Here is a 21073-nt window from a genome sequence, read left to right as displayed (position 1 = left end):
AGGGCTCCCTTTTAGTCAGATCCACGAGTATAGTAATTTCCGAAATCGGCTAAAGCGTTTCTCTGTATGCATGTAATTTGCGCCACTGTCTGCCACTCACGTCGAAATCGACCACCATATGCAATTCAGACTAGTTGTGACGCAAATAGCGGCTTTCTCACGAAACTGTTTCAATAGCTGTATTCACAGTATCTCTGACTGCAAATGTATGAAGGCTAAATCTATGTGTTTCTCCATTATAAGATCTCGGGTCAGTTCCTGGGGGTTTCGGTCATGGTGTGATGCTAAGATATCCAACGACATACTGTATAATCTCCGTATAAGCCAGTCTGAAGCCCGTCAGTATCTCGTACCTCGCGATTCACGGAAATTCTCGTGGGCCTCAGCTGGGCTTGAGAGGGTAAGTGTATGACGAATTGTTTCGATATGGTTGTCATCAGGTAACCCAGTTTGCCGAAATCGCGTGTAGCTGACCAAATAAAGGCCACCATGCAATCCATTACAAGCAACTAACTAAAGCAAACAGTAATTGCATGTGCTGTTGTAGGGCATTGGGGCTTCCAACGCACACCAATCAAATGAAGGCGGGAGATACCAAAACAGACTGATTGCAGGCCCCTCAGGGAGCAAGAAAATATCAGACTTTTATGATATAGAATGTTAATAAACTTAGCAAAGATATCCTAAGCTTATACTAATTTAACCAAGTCTTTTCATGATTGAGGATCAAGTTCCTGAGTTTTCTTTCCTCCCCTGGGGCCCTTACACTTAGGCAGCGTTACCTAAATCCGTTTATGAGTTAAGATTGAGCACAATTCAATCCTTTGTCGGTTGCTGGAGGGACCATCCACTTGGACCTGTGCCTTAAACCCCACCAACATCCACAAGTGGGGACGGCACGTTTCCATGCAGAAGTACTAGGCGCGATAAGCGCCATATCCTTGCTTTAACTTGGCGCGCATAAATCGACGACCTCGGTACCCAAGGAAGATATAGATCTTATATCACGAAGTGACACAATACGGTATTCCACATCATTGCCAAATATTATAAGCAGAGATTCAGTTCGGTGTCAAATAAGCAAAAACAATATAGTACATTAACGTACAATTCATCTCGTCTTAGTTAGATCCCTCAACCGACTCATCAGGTCGAGGCAATCGTGCAGCTCGGACGGGAGTACCAGCCACGTCGATCGTCTTTTTCTCCCGCTCACTTCTTGTTCGGTTAATCAGCTCCATACCGAGAATACCGCTCAAAATACCGCACAAATGCGATGCGATGTCAATCTTCAACTTGACCGTCTTACCAAAGGCAGCAAGTTGAGGAACACATATGAGCGCCAGGAAAATGATGCCCGGCACACCGTCTTGGGGTAACCCAAAGAATCTATAGCCATCAAGACGATGCTCCCAGAAATATGCGGCGCAAACACCCAGCGTTGCTGCTGAAGCGCCCAAAGTTGTAACGCCTAGCATCCCTCGCATAGCATATGTAGCCACACTGCCCACAAAGCCGACCGCACCGCAGCCCACATAGAGGGTAAGTAAATTGGCTCGGCCAATATCCTCATGTAGTGCGGATCCAACAAGAAAGAGGGGAACCATGTTCATGAGCAAGTGGCTAAAATACTGGTGAGAGAAGGGTGCAATGAACATGGAAACTGGCTTAACAGCACCGACAGCGATGATCATGTAGCGGTTGAGTAACCTCCACAGAGGAGGGGCCTTCCATGCTGCCCAGACAAGCACATTGACAGCAACAATGGCTCCCAGCGTCGCATGAGCAGTGGAGATATCGGGAAAGACTCGGTACCGGGGAGCGGGCTCTTCATAAACAGTGCTTACAGCAGCTAGGAAGCCAATGACGAGAACGACGAGAGTAGCGGAGGGAAGAACCCGCTCCCAGGTCTTGAGTTCTACAGGAGCTTCTAGATCAGACTGTGCCTTCTTATAGTATTCGGCAATTTTGGGGTTAGCGATCTGTCTCTCTGCATTGTGGTCGAGAGTAGCCAGAGTGCCAGAGTTTACCTCCCCTCTCGCCTCCGCTGCCTTTCGTGCTTCTGCCTCGAGGGCTTCCTTCGCCTTCCGCTTAGCGACATTCTGAGCTCGGAGTTCGTCAAGTTTGCTGTGGCCATAGACCGGGTCTGGTTTATAAACTGGAACGGATGGCTCTGCGGTTTCGGTTTCGGCCTCGTCCTTGTTCTTCTTTGAAGCTTGCTTCGCCTTCTTGGCTGCTTCCTTCTCCGCTTCGAGTTGTGCAAGCTCATCCTCAGCTCGGAGGCCCGCGTTCAGCACTTCATCAACCTTCACCGACTTTCGTAGGTACTCGAGACCCTTGGCAATCTGAGTCTTGGTGTATGAGGATGTATGGACCGAAAAAGCTGGATCGTCGAGAGTGCCAGCAACCCGACGTCCGTGGAGGATTCGCAGCAGTTGGTTAGCTCTTTTCGGATTGATGCCCCTTCCGAACGCTTTCACAACCTCTGCATCGGTTAGGTCCTTGCTTCCGAATTGAAGGCCGACCTGGTCTCGGTAGTCTCTCGGCAAGTCCTCATAGTTTCGGATCGTCTTATCGAAGAATATCGTTCGTCGGGTCTCGTATGAGTTATTGTTGTTCCTGAAAAGTGTACTTCGACAACTGGTGGACGGCGGTAGAAGGCCACTTCGATTCCTTGACGCACAGCTTGAAATCCATCTGGTTGCCGCAAACGGCTGGGCCGCAGAGGCCGATGCTTTTGATACTGCTCTTTGGAGAGCAGACCTCAGCAGCATTCTCGAAGAATTGGGGCAGGCGAATAGACTCATTGTGAATGAATGATTGAATGCGCAAGATGCGCCCTGGAGAGCCACCGGCTCGAATAAAACCACAGCAGCCACGGCGAGGGGAACAGTCGATGGATTGATGGTGTCTCTTAGTGCATGAATTAATCTTGGACGCATGAGGCCGATAATTTTGGTCACAGCATGTCAAGGATCATCAACTTTGAGGTACGTACCGCCACTACGCAGGACCTTTAGTACCTACCTCCTAGCCTGAACCCCACCATTGCATTCAACTGCCCCGCGGTCCCCTTCAAGCTCCCGATTACACATCATACCCATCCCCAACTATACCTCTTCACGCGGCTCTCGTCATATTCGATCATGTCTTCCACGTCCACATCCGCCGATACCACACCGATCGCCCCCGCGCGGTTCGCCGCCGCCCTCAAGGACCTCTCGGTCGGCATGTTACACCTCAAAATCCTTGAAATCCGCAATTCGATCGCCCACCTACAGTACTCCAACGACCAGCTCAAGCCATTTGCAGAGGGCACAGAGTCCACACCATCCGGTGAATCCTCAGGGCCTGACCAGGACTGTATCGATGCTATTCGCGAGAACGAACAAGTCATTGATCGTATGGCTGAGCGCGTTTCTCTGATTCGTGCAGAGGTGGAAGAACGTGGACTTAGCTGGACGGAATTCCAGAACCGGGATGAGACAACTAGTAAGAACGATGAAGACGCGGCTGCTGTCAATGGAGACACTCAAGCTGGTACCGCGACATCTGGCAACGAGAATCGACACAATGCATGGAACGATGGGACTTTTCAAACAGGAACAATTCGAAACGGCGAGGTACAGGTGGATCGCCAGGCCGGTCGACCAGAGGGTGGAAGTTTGAGCGACGAGCAGCTCCGAAGGGCTCTAGAGGAGCGAATGCGAGACCTAGGCACGGATGACGATGAAGGAGGCATGCACCTTTGAGTTTGGGAGGCGAAAGAAACACAAGAAAAAGACTACAGCATAGCCGGCGTTTGGTAGATGGAAGGAAATTACGGCACAATACCCGATACCTAGAACACCGATGTGCATAATCGTTCGATCATGCGGAATAGTCAGAATCGGTTCGGCCTTGACTAGGTCACAGTTCACAGACAAGGGAGGGCCCTTTTTTTTAAAACCAATTTTGCTATTTTCCGATCTCAGCTGGTGTCTTGCTGAGGACTTCTGCTTTTAAGGCTGCGTAGTGAAGCCGCAGTGTTATTTGTACGTCATTCGACAGTTTGAAAGCACGCATCGCCGGCCATTTGGTGCTTCAAAAACCAAGACAAAGAAAAGATGAATCATGTAACCTGCTCCAACGCCCAAGTGCTATGCCGCCCAATGCTAAACCAAAACCAGTCCCATATAAATGCTTATAAACAAGAGAAACCTGTGCTGAAACAATGTACTGGAGAAGACGGTGAAGATAACAATGCTAAAGGATGTCAAGACATGTGAAACAGGGAAGAGACAAGACCGCAATGAGTTAGGTGGCAGGGTGAAACGGTCTTGAAGAGATAATGAGGACGTGGGGGTTGCCGTATCTTATGCGATGTGGCTTGAGCGTTTGTTTCACTCGAATCCGACTCAGTCAGTGTCGTCACCAACAGGGGAGGCAGCACCTGAAAGCCTCTTGGATCGAGTGGACTTTTGTCGCTTGGATCGCTTTGAGGACATTCGGGTGGCAGTCGCGGACCTTGTGCTCATGATGGTCTCAAGCTTTGGTCGTTGTGCGGCATGTCCCGCACTCGAGGGTGTTCGGCGGGTTCCCAGGTTCATGGTACTTTGCGAGAATGGAATGGGCGCGTCTGAATCTGAATCATCAGAAGAATCGTATCCTGGCGGTGCGGCAACCGGTCGAAGGCGTGTCTTTCGCTTGGCGAAGCCACTATCGAGCGAGTCGTCTGATGTGTCGAATGAAAGGCTTCGAGTTCGATGGACAGAGAGAGACCGGCTAGTACGGTTGAGGAAGAGGGATTCGATGAGCTCGGTTTCGGTAGGATTGCTGTTTTCCTTCTTCAGCTTCTCCATAACAAGCTTCTCGTGAACAAGTCGACCAAGTTGCATATCTTCTCCAACCAATGTCCTGCCGCTCGATTTGCTCCCTGAGCTTCCAGCCCGGCTAACAGGCACCTTGCCTTCCATGACCTTGGCCGGAGGCGGAGGCTGTAGCATCCATTGGTGGGCATTTCGCGAAGGAACCTTGCTGCTGACGACGGGAGGGTGGTACTCGTTGATGGGAGGATTCTTCGGAAAGTAAAAGTCGTGCCGTTGCTGTTCTGTTACCTCCTTCTCTAGTCCGAGTGTAGACTCGATTAATCGACCGGCAGAATCTCGTGCTTTTGATATGGCGTCCTTAAACTTTTGGCCGCCCCATTGACCCCATAGCTCCTCGTCCTCTCGCTGGTATCCATGCCGCCGGTTCCAGTCGTCGGAGAGGTTGTCGTCTGCCGCGATGACGGAATTGCTAGCGCCAAAGTTGATGCGGCTCCCTCCTTGATGTGTCTGCTCGGATACGCTGAATGCACTGCTCTCTCCGCCCTGACTTGTGAGGCCACGCTGACTAGAATTCTTGCTGGCAGATTTCTTTTGTGGTAAAGATGGTCCCATGCTAATCTCCTCTTGCCAATACGGGTTTGTGCTAAACGGTGAGGGATGTTGGTACACATCAGGTTGCTCGCCCACTACCTTGGCCTTTTCCTCGCGCTCCCTCCGAGACTGCTCGCGAACCTTTTGTCGATGTCGAACTTGGGCGCATGGTGTACAGGCAAGAATATAGAAGACGGCGGATTGAATTGCGACGGGAAGAGACATGTTGGTGGTCGTCGCTTTGTATACAGTGTACCGGGCATAAGAGTCGCTTCGCTTGGCCGGCTTTCAATTGGGATGATGCGTATGAAACAACGAGCACGGTTATATGAAGAGAACGAAGGACAGAGGAGAACAATTGCTACACCAAAAGACACGGAGACATAAAGCAAGGGAGCGGAGAGAAAGGGGCCCAGCCCAAGAATGAGCAGATTGATAGTCGAAGCTGAAGAGGATGTCGATGCCGAAGCCGAAGGATGGACAGCTGAATTGAGACGGAAAACGAGTAAGGCTGAAAGCAAGAATTGATGAGGGTGAGGACTGCGGTGTAAATGAGATTGGACTTGACGTGATAGATGGTGGTCGTTCTTTTTTTGGGCGAAAGAGGCGCTGCGCCTGTACTGACTAGGCCAACGCCAGCAGTGGCCAGAACTGGGCGCAAAGGGGAATAGAGCGCAACGTAGCGCAACACAATGGCCAAATAGCAAAGAATGTAGGTATGTAAAAGCAGAAACGCTTCGTCTTTGCTTGAAGTTGGCCGTAAAGCTGAAACCGAAGGGGCCGGTCGTTGGAGGTTAAGTTCGTAAGAGGCGTTCCTGAGCGACCGGAGACGTTGGCTGTTTGGGGCTTATTGATTGCTCTAGTGTTCTGCCGATCCCAGTGAGTGAGTGAGAGACAGACGCAAACTTGACTAACGAATCCCCCCTTGAAAAGGACCCCTTTGGTCCTAAAAGTTGAAGGACAGGAATGTGAGAGAATGAGAACACAATTCTGTCAACCAAAACAAGTGACAGCTAGGCCTGGGGCTCGTTCCCTTTCCCTTTGTGTCTCTGCTTTAGGAGAGTGATCGACCGACGACCAAGGGTATCGTGGGTGATAAAGGGGTGCGAGACGACGTTTCACAGAGAGTTGCGGCGGGCACTAGACACTGTAGATAAAACGGGGTGGTAACTGGGTTTTTGTCTCCCTAGGTAGGTAGGGGTTTGCACAGGGCACTCAATGGGCAGGGCAGAGATGATAGTGCGGGTTAGTAAAGAGGCTGAGATGGAAAACGGAATGGGTCGACCGTATAACGAGATAACGAGATATGAACGACCAGAGAAGATACGGTCTGATGGAGCCAGAGCTAGGAAGGAAGATTCCCAATCTCATATATTTGTGGGTAACGCAGGGTTTATGACGACTGCTGCTGTCGCGGCCCGTCAGGTCAGGTCAAGTCAAGTCCATACGGGATCGGATAATAAATGAGTAGGTTGGTGGGAGGACAGGCCAAGAGACGAGCGTTCTTTTAGGGTGGCGGCGGTGATGGGATGGACTAAAGAGGTGCTATAGTAACCAAGTCCTACACCGACGACAAACGAGGTACGATAATACGGACGGATACAAAGTCGACGACAGCTGGAAATGGCGCAGGCTAGTCGTCGTATGTATGTATGCAGATGAATAGATCCGTAGGTAGCCTGGGTTTAGCTGCAGCACGCTACAGTTCTTTGCGGTAAAAGTCAAGGATTTGGTTGACGATAATGGGGGGTAGGCAGGTAACTAATTAAAGATCCAGGGGAAATGGAGAGCAGTTGCATTGGCAGAGTCAGCCGAGCCAAGACGACATGCTACTCAACCAGGGTCAGAAGAACATTGCCGTGCACAATAAGCCAGCCCAATGCATTGATCAAGGTCTTCGGGATAAAGCCATTTACCGTGTTGGATTTCCAGTTGTTTCTGTTTCTCTATCAAGGAGACAAAATAAAAAAAAGAGGCGCACCCATCTCATCAAATACCACATGGATCACCACAGAACGTGCAGGGGGGCAAAGACACAAGGGACCTCCAACATGTGCTCAAGTCCACCAATGATCCAGGTACCAAGAGTCCAGGCCTTGCTGTCCTCCACTGCTAGGTAATCCCCCGCTTGGTCGGAGCTGGGTGGGGTACCATAGAATGGACAGGCATGGGTGCAGACAGTATCCGACTATCCGTATGGGCATGGATGGATCGAGCGAGCGGGTGTAGCGGCCTGGACCATCTGAGACTTCTTCAGTGCAGGGGGGGTTGGGCTGTTGAAATGATTGGGGAATTCAGAGAGAGGAGTTGTTCTCGGCATCAGCATCGATGGCTTGGACTGGTAATATCTACTATGTATCAAGTTGAGGGCCGAATCGTGACACCAGGTCCAGCAGACTGAGCAGAATTGCTTTACCACAAGCCCAATCAATCTCTTGCCGATGCTACATTACCTCTCTGGTGCCATCATTGTCCATCATAATTAGTCTAGAAAAGTCCCAATGTAACATCCGGTCTCAGACGGGATCTCCCATTTGTTTGTTTTAGCTGACAACTTGAAGCAACGCACGAAACTCTCGACCGCCAGCCAAGCCACCGTCCGTTGCGCGGTAAAAACAAGCTACGCCATGCTCTAACTTTTGCACCGAGCAACGTAGCCAGTAGCATACGTACTGTGTAGTACCGTACTGTAGGCTCGTAGAGCTTATTGACTAAATTAATTCGTGACGTCTTGGGTTCTTGACCGCGAAATTCACATCAGTCTCGAGGCTAGATAGCAACTCTCTCACTTGAGTCTTGAGACTCGGTTATCCTTGTCAATACCTACAGTGGTGCTGCACTAAACTAAGAGCAGATCTATGTATACAATATCTTTGTTGCATACCCTTATAAACTTCCTAAGTACTGAGCTAGGTAGTTCGAGCATATAATCAAGCGAAATGTAATTAATTGCCTCCCTTACGTTGTCCGATCCCGCCAAGTAAGGAAACGCCTGATGGTCAATAAGGTCTGCCACGTAAATAACTCAAAATGTCCCAAAGTTGCCGGTTCTTCCAGCGTATTCTCTTGTCTTTCGTCATGGATAGGTAGCTAGGCAAAGTTAGCTTGCTTCCTCATCCCGCAACTGCACCTCATACCCCCGCTTCCCGCTTCCGTCTTCCGGCTCGGCCCCCTCATCCTCTTCCTCTCTCTTCGGCCCAATTCTTGCGTTTTCCCCCTCTCCACCCGGCTTGGCGTCTCCGAACACGATCATAGCAGACCTATCACGACGTGAGTCGATTCACACCCCAAGTCTCTCACCACACTGAGCACCATAACATAGGTACAGGAATATGCTCGCTTACAGACTACAAAGTATATGATACAGACTAGGTATCTGCAGGTAAGATACAACGGCCCGGTCTGGCGTGCCCTGTAACTACTAAACTTAGCCCCTGGTCATTCCACTGCCCATCCCACAATGTACCTACTAACCTATCAAGGGGATGCAATAAAACTTAGGACCTCTATCCTATGTGAAAAAAAGCCTTAGGTAGACTTGGGTAGACTTAGTATAATTTAGTATATATAGAGAGGATCTTAGATTAAGTATTTTTAATACCTCATTTTAATGTCACAAGTCTTCTTACACCCTCAGGCACTATGTAGTCCTCAATATGCACGCTGCACGCCGTAACATGCCATGGGCCGCATGAAGCGGTGAACAAAATAGAGCATTCGTGAAATCAGAAAAAGACATGTTTGTGTTGAAGGTTGTCATTCGTCATTCTCACTGCCATTGGCTAGGGTACCTAAGCTGGACTTGATACAAGCTATTGAATCTAGACTCAATCCCTTACCTTGAACTTCTCTTATTCAAGAAGCGCCTTGCATTCCACATTCCTCAGGTCACGACTCGTACCTACTAGACATGTTGTGACTTAGCTACTTGAGTAAGATTCAACGCATGCATACTAATTTCCTGAACTTAACAGTTTACCTCACCTCAACTTCCAACAAGGGATACTCCCAGAGATCGCGGAGAGTTCAAGGGAGCACGTGAACTTGACCCAATCTACCTTACCTATAGACACCATTTCAAGTACTTTAGTCGTGGCTAATTAAGTATGCTTTATTTTGCTTCTTATCTGGACCTACAAACTGTCGCAAACAATCGAATCGACTATCAATACACTGCTCAATCTTCCTCCAAATACTGGCCTTGCATTATTCACCAATGCAGTCACCAGCCGCGGGCTTTTCTTTTCCCACGGCCAACGTGAACCCTTGCTTTTTGTCCATGAATGTGAACTGTGTCCGTCGACGTTTTCTTTCAACGGCTACCTCTGGAATGGCCAGCCTCGCCTCGTCGAAAATTTGACCATTAACCCTGAACTCCCGACCGCAAACGCTTGTGCTGTCGCACTCCACCAACGTCTTGGCACATGTTCGGAGGGCAGACTGCCTCTTGATCCAAATTGTGGCAGAATTTCGTTGATGGAAAAAGAAATAGTCAAGTTACAGACAAGTGACAAGGAAAGTGTAATGGCATGCCTCAAAGACATGCGATGCCCCCATCTGGGACCTGTTCTTCTTAGACATCCCATTCTTCTTCCTCCTCCTCCTCTTCCTCAGCAGCATCGCCCTTAGTAGTCAATGCCGAGAAAGATCCAAATGACTGAGAAGGCTGGGAAGCCTTGTTAGGCCCGGTGGGTTGCTTGGGCTGGACGGCGGGGCGGGCCGCAGCCTCGTCGCCAGATCCAGCTGAAGTGGCATTCTTAGCACCCTTCTTGGACTTGGTCTTGACAGTGCTCCAGTCATCATCGTTCTGGAGGAGCTGGATCTGCTCCTCTTCAGAAGGTAGAGACTCCATCCACTTGCGGCCGGTGCTCTTGGGAGCATTGACTGCAGAAGCGGGGGCTTCCTCATATGTGTCGAGCGGCTGATGAAAGCCATTCGTCTGGGCAGGGGCAGCCTCGGGGGCCTTGGGAGCTCCCTCCTTCCAAGCGGATGACTTGCTCTGGGTAGCAGTGAATTGGGAGCCGTCCTTAGCAGCACGTCCCTCAGCAATGCGAGCGGCGCGGCGTTGCTTCTCCTCGAGAACCTTTCGCTCCTTCTCGGATTCCTCACGAGCAGCCTTGGCCGCCTCGGCCTTCTTACGGTTCTGGCGCTGCTTCTTGGTCTCAGCAGGAGCCTCCACCTTGGGGGTCTTCTTGTTCTGCTTTTTGGGCTCAGTGTCGGTCAGACGAAGAATTGTTGGGCGAGCGGGAGCGGTCTCGAGCATGTCGGAAACATCGCCTGCGACTGCGACTGCGGGACCGACCTCAGGTGAGGTTACAGGAGACTGGTCATCATCGCCGTCGGCACCAGTGGTGGATGACGGGGCCGACTCCTTCTCCTCGGCGGCGCTGGCCACCTTGTTGGCGCGGGATTGTTTGACAGACTTCTCTCGCTTTTTACCAGCATCAGATTTGGCAGCAAACTTGGTGCCCTCCTTGGCCTTTGCCAATTGTCGGGCAAATTCGCGATTGTCGACTTTGTCGTCTTTGTCCTTCGCACTACTCGTCCAAGCACTGGTCTCCGATTCAGCCTTGGGTTTCTTGGAAGCCTCCTGTGCCTCTGATGCGAAGGCCTCCTGGCGCTGCTTCTTCTTGCGGTCCTCCTTGCGAGTCTCCGTCTGCGAGCTCTTGGCCGGCTTGATCTGAGCCCGTGTTTGATTTCCAGCCTTCTGGCCTCGAGATAGCCGCCGGTAGGCGACGCAGCAAACGGCAATGACCAGGGCGTAGCTTGCAACGGTGTAGAGGTAGCTCATTTTATCCGCTGTGATATGGTGTATTGAGTGTCGTATTGTAGGGGGTGCAAGGTTGAGCGAAGTTGCCTCGAGATTCGTTTCGAGCTTCGGGATGAAGATCGTGGTTGTATCCCAAATTAAGCGAAACAGACGTGGGAACTCGAGCACCTCTATCGGTTAACGACAGTTGGCCTCTTGGTCTAATGAGCCAAAGCAGGTGGAAGCAACAGCTGTGTACAAAAAGAAGTTGTGGACAAAGCGCGGTTGTGAGTGTGAGCCAGGTAGGTAGGTAGGGGCAGCTAAGCTGTCGCAATTATAAGGCCAGATTGTCCTAAGCAATGAGCCAGCGAATCGCTGCGCCGTGAGAGCGTCGATAGTCGTGGCGAAGAGTTAGGGGGAGATAAAAGAGAGGGAAACTGAAAGGTTGATAATGTGAATAGATGAGGAAAGGGGTGAGAAATGACGGAAGCCGGTTCAGAAGAAGATTGATGAGTCTGGCGCAAATCACACAGAAGGAGAAGACACCAGGTGGCTTGAAGTCAAGTCAACCAGTCGTTTTTGGGCTACCTGAGGCGAGGAACGGTCGCGGGATTGAGTGAATTGGTTCCGACTGCAGGGGAGCAGGGGAGCAGGGGAGGTAGAGCAATGTTTGGACAGAAAGCACCCGACACCAAGGCAGTGGGGAGCTTGGGGTTTCGGGGTGGAGAAAAAGTAGCCCGTGGGCGGATTATGGTGACGAGGTACTTTGACTGGAGAGATTTGGATCGAAACTGATGCAGCCACTGTAGGTACTTTTACGGAGAGACTTTCAATAGTCAGCAACTGCCCGTGTTACACAAAGTACCTATACAGGAGGATATGGCTACCTATACCTTGGGACGTTTGTGATTTATCCGTCAAGTTTTGCTGGGGAAAAGCAGCCGAAGGGGACGGGAGACGTCGTCCGGTGTTGAAAAGGAGAATGGACTAGAAGTCTAGGTACTTACCTATACCTACATCAGACTCTGCTGAATTCGCTCCTTCCAACCAACTTCCTGCTTTGGCTGGCTGAGGCTGATGAGACGAAGACTGCCTACCACCTACCTCAGGTATTCATGGATATAATAGCGGAGTTCGCCCATTACAACTTAAACCAGGGGTTCGAGTGTCTTTGCGAATGTACTAATGTTGGGCCTGGAATTGGCTCATTACCACTAAAGGCCTGCTTCGATCCTCGATTCCAGTGAGATGTTTCATCACAAGGCATGAACTTTGCTAGATGATAAACAGTTAATTACAGTGTGCTACAAATCGAAAATCTACGAAAGCCCTTGTTAAAGTCGCAGTACCAGCTTCCGAGTATATGTACATATTGTTGGTCAACGTGTGAATCATATGCTCTGGGAGGCTGCCCTTCAAATATCAAGGGAAGCATATGATTAATCAAGGAAAGCAGATATTCTTCATTGGTCTGACATACGTAGCTGGGAGGACAGGTCAATCGTGAGATGAGTCACTGATAATTGCTTGGAGGGTATATCGGGATTTCTTTATGTTATCCCTGAAGCCTTAAACTCTTGCGTTGGGGTTACTTGATTGGCTGTCGGAGTGATTTTTAGGTTGCACATACTCCGTACTTCATGTCATCTGCAACTCAAACTGCACTACCCTGCGTCAGGCTCGGATCTCGCAAGTATTTCAACTCTGACATCCGTTTATGAACGGCGATTTCATATACTACCTATCGTGCAAGTGCGACAGGAAACCAATAGAAGTACCTAATGCCCATTTATATCTCGCTCAATGGAACAACCAATAGTTCTTATGAAAAGCTTATCTCAGCAACTAACACTACACCCCACCTGCCCACCTGCCCAAAACCGAAGGAGGGGAAACGCTCATCGGCATAAGTTAACATGTGTGAACAAGAACTCTGATCTTCCTGTTCTCAACCTGCAAGGTTTCAATTTTAAGCTGCACGTAAAGAAGTCGATTCCTGGGCTACAGGACTGTGAGAATAAACCCAAGGCTGCTTAGATTCCTCCGCATTTATACTTTTCTAGACCTGTTCAACAAGCTTGAGTTCCTCATCTAAGTCGCCACTGGGTTTTCTGGACATATCCTCCAAATTCGAGAATGGCTCCCAAGCAGAAGATCATTATCGATACAGATCCAGGTAACTGTCATGTTATTTGAGGCTGGAGTACCTGAGGTCTAATATGTCAAGGCGTCGATGATGTCCTAGCTCTACTTCTTGCACTCAGTGCCAAACCGGAGGAGCTTGAGGTTCTTATGGTGTCCGTCACGTACGGCAATGTCCCCCTCCAAAGGTAAATACACTTTTCAATTATATTCAATATCATGAACCAACACTAAAGATCCTCTCAGCTGTCTCCGAAACGTTGTTTCTCTCTTCCACGTGCTTGGGAAAGAACTTGAGTGGAGGAAGTCCACTGGCAAACCCGAAGGCTTTGGAGCCATGCAGGCAAACAAGCCCATCGTGGCTGTTGGCCCTGACCATCCCCTTTGCGACGAGGAGCTGATGGCGGATTACTTCCGTAAGTTCAGTAGCTGCTCTGATAACCCGTTCGTTTCCTTTACTGATACGTGGATGTCTGTAGACGGTATCGATGGCTTGCATAATGTTCATGAGGCTCATCCTGATTTGTCTCCCGCTGAAACCTGGAAAGGCATCTTCAGTGATGGCGCCAACGAAGCAGAAGACTATTCTCCTTTCTTCACGCCATCCAAGGCGCCCTCTCACCATGAGATTCTCCGGATCCTTAAAGAGAACCCCGTGGATACTGTCTCCATCCTCGCAGTTGGTCCTCTTACCAATGTTGCCTTAGCAGCCGCAGAAGACCCCGAGACTTTCCTTCGTGTGAAGGAGCTTGTCGTCATGGGCGGTGCTGTAAATGTCGAGGGAAATTGTACTCCCGTGGCTGAATTCAACTGCTACGCCGATGCTGTCGCTGCTGCTCGGGTTTACGCACTCACGTCCCCCAAGCCGAGCTCCACGATGCCGACTATTCCCCAGGAGCTTTCAACTTTGAAAGCTTACCCGGACAAACTTTCCCGCCAGCTTAAGCTCACACTTTGCCCCCTCGATATTACTACCCCTCACTTGATTGGCAAGAACTACTTCAAGGAGAACATCCAGCCTCACGTCGAAGCTGGCAGCCCACTTGCTCGGTGGGTGTCACACTTTGTCACAAAATCCTTCAGCAAGATCGAGGATATGGAGGGGGATGAAAACGAGCCCGGTCTTTCGTTGCACGACCCCCTGACGGTATGGTATATGCTGACCCGAGACGATCCCAAGTGGAAGACACCCGAGAAACTGGAGGACATACGTGTGGAGACCAGCGGTCAATGGACACATGGAATGCATGTCGTTGATCGTAGATTCAGAAAGAAGCCTGCCGAAGCCGCAGTCGCCCTCTCAGAAAACCCCAATGAGGACCCCCATATCTTGACTCTCGATGAGGTCCCTGGCGACGACCATGGTTGGCTGAGTGTTCTCAAGGGTAACCGTCTCAACCGTGTGATCGACTCTCCTGGACATGACATCTTCAAGGAAGTGCTCATGCAGCGCATCTTTGGATAGAGTCCAGGTTGTCGATCTTGCGTCAGCTTAAATAATCAAATGAATCATCTCCAATTGTTGAAAGCATATACCGTGGCGAAGGCCAAGATGAATTGTCTAAACTCCCTGAACTCGAACGCCTTGTGATCCTATCGATGCCGTGGGAAAGAAGCCTCCCAAACCTCCAGCCGTGGATGCTGTACCCCAAACAGAATAACACGAGAGAAAATGTCGTAGTACGGACCGCTTTACGATATTTGGAAAGTGTAGTCTATACGTGCTTTATACCGCCGATTGCTGAACCCTTGACTTCTGTCCAGTTGATGCTGTCGTCGAGCGCCTCATCTACGAGGCCGATTGAGCATACGTTGTCGCCACGGACGAGGTATAGACCTAAAGGCACTTGAGCGGAAGGCTCAGGATCGTCGGGCGTTCGGATAATTCGTTCCACGGCGTTGTTCAAGACCTAAGCACATGCCGTGAGCGTTTGTATGGTCAAGATAAGTAGGAGGGCACTCACTAGATTGGTTGTTTGGTCGCATGCTGCTAGAGTTCCGACAAGAATACGCGAGTCGGCTGTCACAATCAGGACTTTCTCTGCGATCTGTATTAGCAAGCTGGTGAGGTTGGTAGTAGAGCCTGGGAAGGTTGTCGTACTGTTGAGATATCCACCGAGTGTAGCCATGACGTCTGAATCTCCTCAGCGATATCGTGCCAGGATTCTGAATGTGGTATTAAAGAATATTGGCTAGTTATAGAGGTCGAAGTGCGTTGAAGGGAATTGCTGGACTCGTTCAGTGGGTATCCGTTGAAGCTGTTTCGGCAGTCAACGTGGGCGTCTGTGGTGGACTTTTTGGAGGAGCTTCCAGAGTATATGCACTAGACCTAATCGGGACTGCTTCTACCACCAAAGCACACGACAAAGTTGTGATGCTGGGCATTGGCGATGGATATGTGGTGTTTGTTATCGTTTTTGATGCCTGATGTTACTCTGTGCGTCTCTCTATTACTGTCCAATCTAACTTGGCCGATTTGAGCACCACTTTACTTCCGAGGAACAAGCACACTTTGGATTTCATGGGAGTAAGGTAGCAACCTCTATCCTGGGTACCTTAGGAAGCCGTGTAGAAAGCGACGAATACAAAGCTCGTAGAAAACCGCAGCACAAGCAAGATCACAGGTCAACAGCACGCTTATTTAGTAACGGGGAACATATGGTACTCAATACTGAACTAACCCCTGTTACATTTGTTCGCATCACGAAACGCTACAAACGAGAGTCGACACTAAATGAAACCTTCAGATGATGGCATCCAGCACTTAAGTACTGCTTCTATACATAGGTAAGCAAGATGGATATTAAAGAGCACGGGACCATCGTTCACCAGCGGAGCCACTCCTTACCAACAGAGAAATACCATTTGCGCAATATCTTTTCCAACACACTGCCTTTCTAGTGTACGGGAGGATCAGAAACACCGTATATAGCAGCGTCTGTCTCGTTTATTCTAGCGTCACGCACAAAGTGTCTTCTTCACTACCCAGGACAAGCCCGAGCAAGCAATGAAAACCGAGCCCATGTAGTGTTCGCGTCACCTGGAGGCAGTGTAATACCAGGGACACTGTGGACAGAATCATGTGCAAGCACAGAGGAAACTGTCCGAAAGCCAAAAATAGGAATAATCACGATTGATGTCCTTAGACATCTTTCAGAGATTAAACTGAAAAGAACAGATACTACACTTGATCTAAGCCAAAAGGCAAAGAGAGCTAAAGAGAAAAGGAAAAGAAAAAAGCGAAGCTTGAACGGGATGCGACGAGAATTTATAGAGGAGGCTAAAGGCGGTGAGTGGAGCAGATTGGCAGAACTTCTGCGGAAGCCTGAGGTTCTCCGTTCAGTTTATTCAGTGCAGCGCAGGCAGCAAAGCGAGCACTTGGGTCGGGGACGAGAAATGACTGAGGCAGCTACGTGCACGGGAACGTTGAAACAATGGGTTCAACCTGAGGAAGAGAATTGGAAGGTAACTATCAGGAGCTTCGGGGTTGTTGGCGTCTCCGAATGGTGTAGTCCGCAAGAAGTTTTATTTTACATTTACTTCCATAATAATAATAACATAAATGAAAAAATGCACTGGAATGAACCAGATAATAACGTATACAGAGTAAATAAATAAAGAGATTCGTGATAAGTTGGAAAAGGGAAGTAATGACCAATTCAATATACCAACACCACCACGACCACTCGGTTCTCGATCCCTAGGATATCTGCAAGAGCACACAATAATACATACATAAGACACAAGTGCTCTACTTAGCCACAAGCACGAGGCAATATACACGATTTCTTTTCAATTTTGTACTTGAATTGGCGTTGTCTGCCGCTGTCTAAGAACTTCCTCTGGGATATATCCTCGATCATGAGCTAAAACTAAGTACTTACAGTAGTAGGGCACGTCTACCACCTACACCCAAACGCCATATCCTGAGTATCCTCCCGAATGCTTACCTGCTCAACCAGATCCAGCCTTTGTTATGCGTAAATACCCATCAACCTTCTCACGCAAGCGGGTGTTTCTCACGAACTCAAGGAAACCTGTAACGCCTCTTTGTCCCGTACTCTACAGATAGTGTATTGTTGTATTGTGTTGCATACGAACCGCAACCCTGGTATCAGTCTTCAACTAGTTCTCCTTCTTCATCTTCTGAGACTTTAGCTCGTTTCTCCGCTCTGTCGCTCTGTTCCTCGCCATCGTCAGGCTCTCTTCGCTTGAGTGGTGACCTGGGAGGTCTTCCGTTCTCGTCATGCCGAGGCTGAGAACCCTCATCTCTCTCATGGTATCGCCCTTCACCATCCTGAGCAGCACCGTTGACTCTAGAGTTTGCACCGGGGCTGCGACTCGCCCGGTCAACCTCCAAGGGGGTACCGGTCGTTGACGACAATGTGTCTGGCTGGCTCAATAGAGTATCACCCCGTTTTCTGGTGTTCTCGAGATGGAATGCTGGTGATGGCAGCGACGGGTTCTGCTTTCTAAGCGGATTCTCCGTGTAAAACTGGCGCATCACCTCGATAGCATGAGAACAAAGAGCCTCGTCACCCTTGAGGAGCTTCCACCAGGGCTCGCCATTGATGTCTTCAATTTGCTGGTTCGCATATATGCTCGCAAAGAAGATGGCGCTGATGGCAACATCTCGAGGTCCTATCAACAGAGGGATCGATGTAAGGCAAGCATCATTGCAAAAAGCCCAGGCCGCTTGCCGTAGATTCTTGTTATGAACTATTCCAAGCTGATCGAGCAACTTGAATAAGTGGTGGTAGGGGTTGTCAACCATCAGATCAAAAGTGAGTTGCTCTAGCATGACCTCTTCGTATGTGAGAATGCTGTCCCGCCATCGCCAGTACTCTTTGCTCTGCTCATCAATAACGAGCTTTGTGTTCTTTTGTGCAACCTTGGCTACGGCGATAATGATGTCCTTTGTCTTGCGGCAGTTCTCTTCGGTTTTGTTGGCTAGAAAGAGGGCCGTTGCTGCGATGTTCTTGATTGCAGAAGTTAGCACATAGAAAAGAATTGCGTACTGCTCAGTCAAGAACAGTCTTCCACTGCTCCAGAGGGGCATTGGAATTGTAAGATCAGGTGGAAGAACTCACGTAATGATGAATTCCACCCTTTTCTTGGACCATGTGGCAGCGCATGAAGAACCGATGGAAGAACACTCCAGCTACCCAAAGCGTAATCTGAGGTAGATCCAACATGACGCCCGCCTGGTAGATGAAGTTGACGCCCTTAGCCCTGCGCATCCTCTCTTCAGCCGGCGAAAGACCCTCGACTATGCTAGGTGTACTTCGCACTTCGTCCGACGTAAAGTTCCATTGGTTGAGAACAGCTACCGGAGTTTGCGCACCGGATCGGGCTGGTGATTCTTGGGGTTGTCGGGCTTGTGGTCGGGGGGGAGATGTTCGTGTCGAGTGCTGCGGAGGAGTTGGTACTGCTGGAGGAACGGCATCGCGGCGCCGGGGAGATCGTGATCTCGAATCGCGCTCAGGTCGAGGGTTTGCGGGTAGGGTCGGGGGTTGATACCCTTCTCTGGGAGGCCTATAGCGATCGATACTCGCCATGGCCGGTGGTCTTGAATCGGGATAACGATACTTGTAGCGCTGATAAGAAAATGGCTCGGGTTGCGTGGGTTTGAGAAAGGGGTACCAGTGATTAAGGCACGTAGATGCGAAGTTGAAAGTGATGCGTAGTCCAAGTTAGTCGGCGCTGCAAGGAACCTGATCTACTAAGGAAGTTGGCGTTTGACAGCAGGGGCAACAAACTAGAACCGAATTCGGGTAGCGTTATCTAATCACAACACAGGAGGGTGGACACATGATCCTCCAGTGGGTGATAGTAACACCCAACTCAACGGATGAAACAATAGAAACCAACTCCCCACTTTGGATGGATGAATGAGAAAAGGCCCGTTTTGGATGATGATTGTTGGACTATTGGTGATTGCTTTGTTGTTCATTCTTCGCTTTTTATTTAGTCTGGCTACCTATTATTATGAATTTTTGGGGTATCTCATAGTAGCTTTTGTTTGTCTCATTCTACCCAGATCTATTCTTTGTCAATGATGCATGCCCTGACATTAGACTCCATCGCCATCATTGCGACCCCATAGTTTGACTGTGCGATCATGGCCTCCACTGACAATCCACTTGCCGTCCCTGCTATAGTCGACGCTGGCAACTGGGCCTGTGTGGCCGCTGAGCGTCTGCACCAGTGTCCAGTCGTCTGCCGAGAAGATCTTGACATTTTTATCAAAGCCGCTTGATACGAAGAACGTGCCCGACTTTTTAGGTAGCTGTGCACCCTTGTCATCAAGACCAGGTGGAACACCAGTGAGAGGGTCGTCGAGACCTTTAAACCAACGCATATCAGAGACAGCACTGGTGTGCGCACCAATACCGCCTGTCCTTTGCACCTTTCGAACATCCCAACACTTGATCCAACCATCAGCTGAGCCAGATAGTACCCTGTGTCCATCAGAACTCCAGTCCAGTGCATGAATGGGTTTTATGTGACCGTCAAGATGTCCATCTAGGATCATGACGGTACGTCCGGAACGCAAGTCCCAGATTCTACCTATGCTGTCCAGACCAGCACTTGCGAGTAAGGATCCGTCAGTGTTGAAACTGACAGCGTAGACACCCCTTGAGTGACCTTCTTGGAGGAGGACCTCTGCGGTTGTTTCGACATCCCAGAGACGCCACGAAGTATCCTCAGAAGCAGAGGCCAGATAACGTCCAGAGGGGTGGAACTCGATACGGCATACTCGCTGTGAGTGTCCTTCGAGCGTGGATAGAGGAGTATCTTGATTCAGAGACCATAAGTGAATTGAGCCCTCGGCACCGCCTGACGCAAGGTTGACGACGTCGGGCGAAACGTTGTGTTCTGGTAGGGTAGATCCGGGAAACCAAGATAAGCCGCTAATCTTGTTGGTGTGGCCTCGGAAGGTTGTCTTTTGGTTCAAGCCTGGTATTTCGACCAGCTTGACTTGCCCACCCCAGTTGCCTACAGCGACCAACTCGCCGTTGGGAGATATGCGAGTCATGCTGACATGACGTTCACCAACCGTCTGACTGCCCTGGAGTTCGAATGCTTGTAATCTCTCCTTGACCTGTTTGCGGAACTTGACTTGGGTGCGTAGAGGGATCGTAGATTCAGCTTTCTGAAATTGAACCCTCTTCTTGGCTCGTGGCAGAGAGTATTCAGCAAGCTTTAACCGCGCCTGTAGAAGTTCAGGTCCACCTCTTGAGTAGAATTCCTCCTCCTGCTCCTCCTCTTGATCCTGGTCTCCAGCGTCCTCCATCGTAATGTCACCATTTTCCAACCCTGTCATCTCTGCCTGGATGGTAAGAAGTTCCCGTAATCTATCCCGACGATCAACAAGTGCCTCTCCGAATAAAGTGACCGGTTCGCCCATCTCCCGAAGCTTTGCACGGACTCGAGTATCATCGGTAGGGACTGCTATCGTTGCTGCTAGGCGTTTGCGATTAAATTGGCTGAGGATTGCGGAAGCCTTTTCAGATGGAACACCTGTTCCGCCCATTGGAATATCGTAGTCATGGTCATCGGGGACATCTTCCAATGCGATTCCTTGGGGCTCGGTGTCTTCGACATACGCCTGCCGCGATGGGTGCATCATCTTGGCTGGAGATGACCAAACGCAGGTAGATAGATGATAGCTTCGCTTGTGCACGAGCAGTGGAGAGTTTGACAATGGTTGTCGTTGTGTATAAGTTTTTTCTTTTTCTTTTTCGACTGTTGATATTGAAGATATCGAATCTAGTCAGTC

The 21073-nt window shown here is 49.7% G+C and overlaps 8 protein-coding genes across 8 annotated transcripts; 2 read left to right on the top strand and 6 right to left on the bottom strand.

Annotated features, from left to right (window-relative positions):
- Positions 1-1121: 1121 nt before the first annotated feature.
- Positions 1122-2807, bottom strand: FSUBG_12715 (rhomboid; the record flags this gene model as incomplete). The annotated part of the gene is made up of 1 exon (XM_036677531.1): positions 1122-2807. One exon carries the CDS (start codon positions 2805-2807, stop codon positions 1122-1124), a length of 1686 nt encoding a protein of 561 aa, XP_036531830.1.
- Positions 2808-3146: 339 nt separating this feature from the next.
- FSUBG_12714 (uncharacterized protein) lies at positions 3147-3752 on the top strand (the record flags this gene model as incomplete). Its single annotated transcript, XM_036677530.1, has 1 exon — positions 3147-3752. One exon carries the CDS (start codon positions 3147-3149, stop codon positions 3750-3752), a length of 606 nt encoding a protein of 201 aa, XP_036531829.1.
- A 645-nt stretch (positions 3753-4397) lies between these two features.
- Positions 4398-5624, bottom strand: FSUBG_12713 (signal peptide-containing protein; the record flags this gene model as incomplete). The annotated part of the gene is made up of 1 exon (XM_036677529.1): positions 4398-5624. The coding sequence occupies one exon, from the start codon at positions 5622-5624 to the stop codon at positions 4398-4400; it is 1227 nt and encodes a 408-aa protein (XP_036531828.1).
- Positions 5625-9972: 4348 nt separating this feature from the next.
- FSUBG_12712 (uncharacterized protein) lies at positions 9973-11190 on the bottom strand (the record flags this gene model as incomplete). Its single annotated transcript, XM_036677528.1, has 1 exon — positions 9973-11190. The coding sequence occupies one exon, from the start codon at positions 11188-11190 to the stop codon at positions 9973-9975; it is 1218 nt and encodes a 405-aa protein (XP_036531827.1).
- Positions 11191-13284: 2094 nt separating this feature from the next.
- On the top strand, positions 13285-14755 carry FSUBG_12711 (inosine-uridine preferring nucleoside hydrolase; the record flags this gene model as incomplete). Its single annotated transcript, XM_036677527.1, has 3 exons — positions 13285-13324; positions 13376-13478; positions 13537-14755. 3 exons carry the CDS (start codon positions 13285-13287, stop codon positions 14753-14755), a joined length of 1362 nt encoding a protein of 453 aa, XP_036531826.1.
- Positions 14756-15005: 250 nt separating this feature from the next.
- Positions 15006-15419, bottom strand: FSUBG_12710 (Sm LSm8; the record flags this gene model as incomplete). The annotated part of the gene is made up of 2 exons (XM_036677526.1): positions 15006-15200; positions 15255-15419. The coding sequence occupies 2 exons, from the start codon at positions 15417-15419 to the stop codon at positions 15006-15008; spliced, it is 360 nt and encodes a 119-aa protein (XP_036531825.1).
- Positions 15420-17404: 1985 nt separating this feature from the next.
- FSUBG_12709 (cyclin pch1) lies at positions 17405-18848 on the bottom strand (the record flags this gene model as incomplete). The annotated part of the gene is made up of 2 exons (XM_036677524.1): positions 17405-18268; positions 18381-18848. The coding sequence occupies 2 exons, from the start codon at positions 18846-18848 to the stop codon at positions 17405-17407; spliced, it is 1332 nt and encodes a 443-aa protein (XP_036531824.1).
- A 515-nt stretch (positions 18849-19363) lies between these two features.
- Positions 19364-20923, bottom strand: FSUBG_12708 (serine threonine kinase PRP4; the record flags this gene model as incomplete). Its single annotated transcript, XM_036677523.1, has 1 exon — positions 19364-20923. One exon carries the CDS (start codon positions 20921-20923, stop codon positions 19364-19366), a length of 1560 nt encoding a protein of 519 aa, XP_036531823.1.
- Positions 20924-21073: the final 150 nt, after the last annotated feature.

Source organism: Fusarium subglutinans (assembly GCF_013396075.1).
Source record: "Fusarium subglutinans strain NRRL 66333 chromosome Unknown NRRL66333_c0000284, whole genome shotgun sequence".
NCBI classification, from domain to species: domain Eukaryota; kingdom Fungi; phylum Ascomycota; class Sordariomycetes; order Hypocreales; family Nectriaceae; genus Fusarium; species Fusarium subglutinans.
The sequence above is the reverse complement of the archived record's forward strand: the minus strand, read 5'-3'. Positions and strand labels throughout refer to the sequence as shown.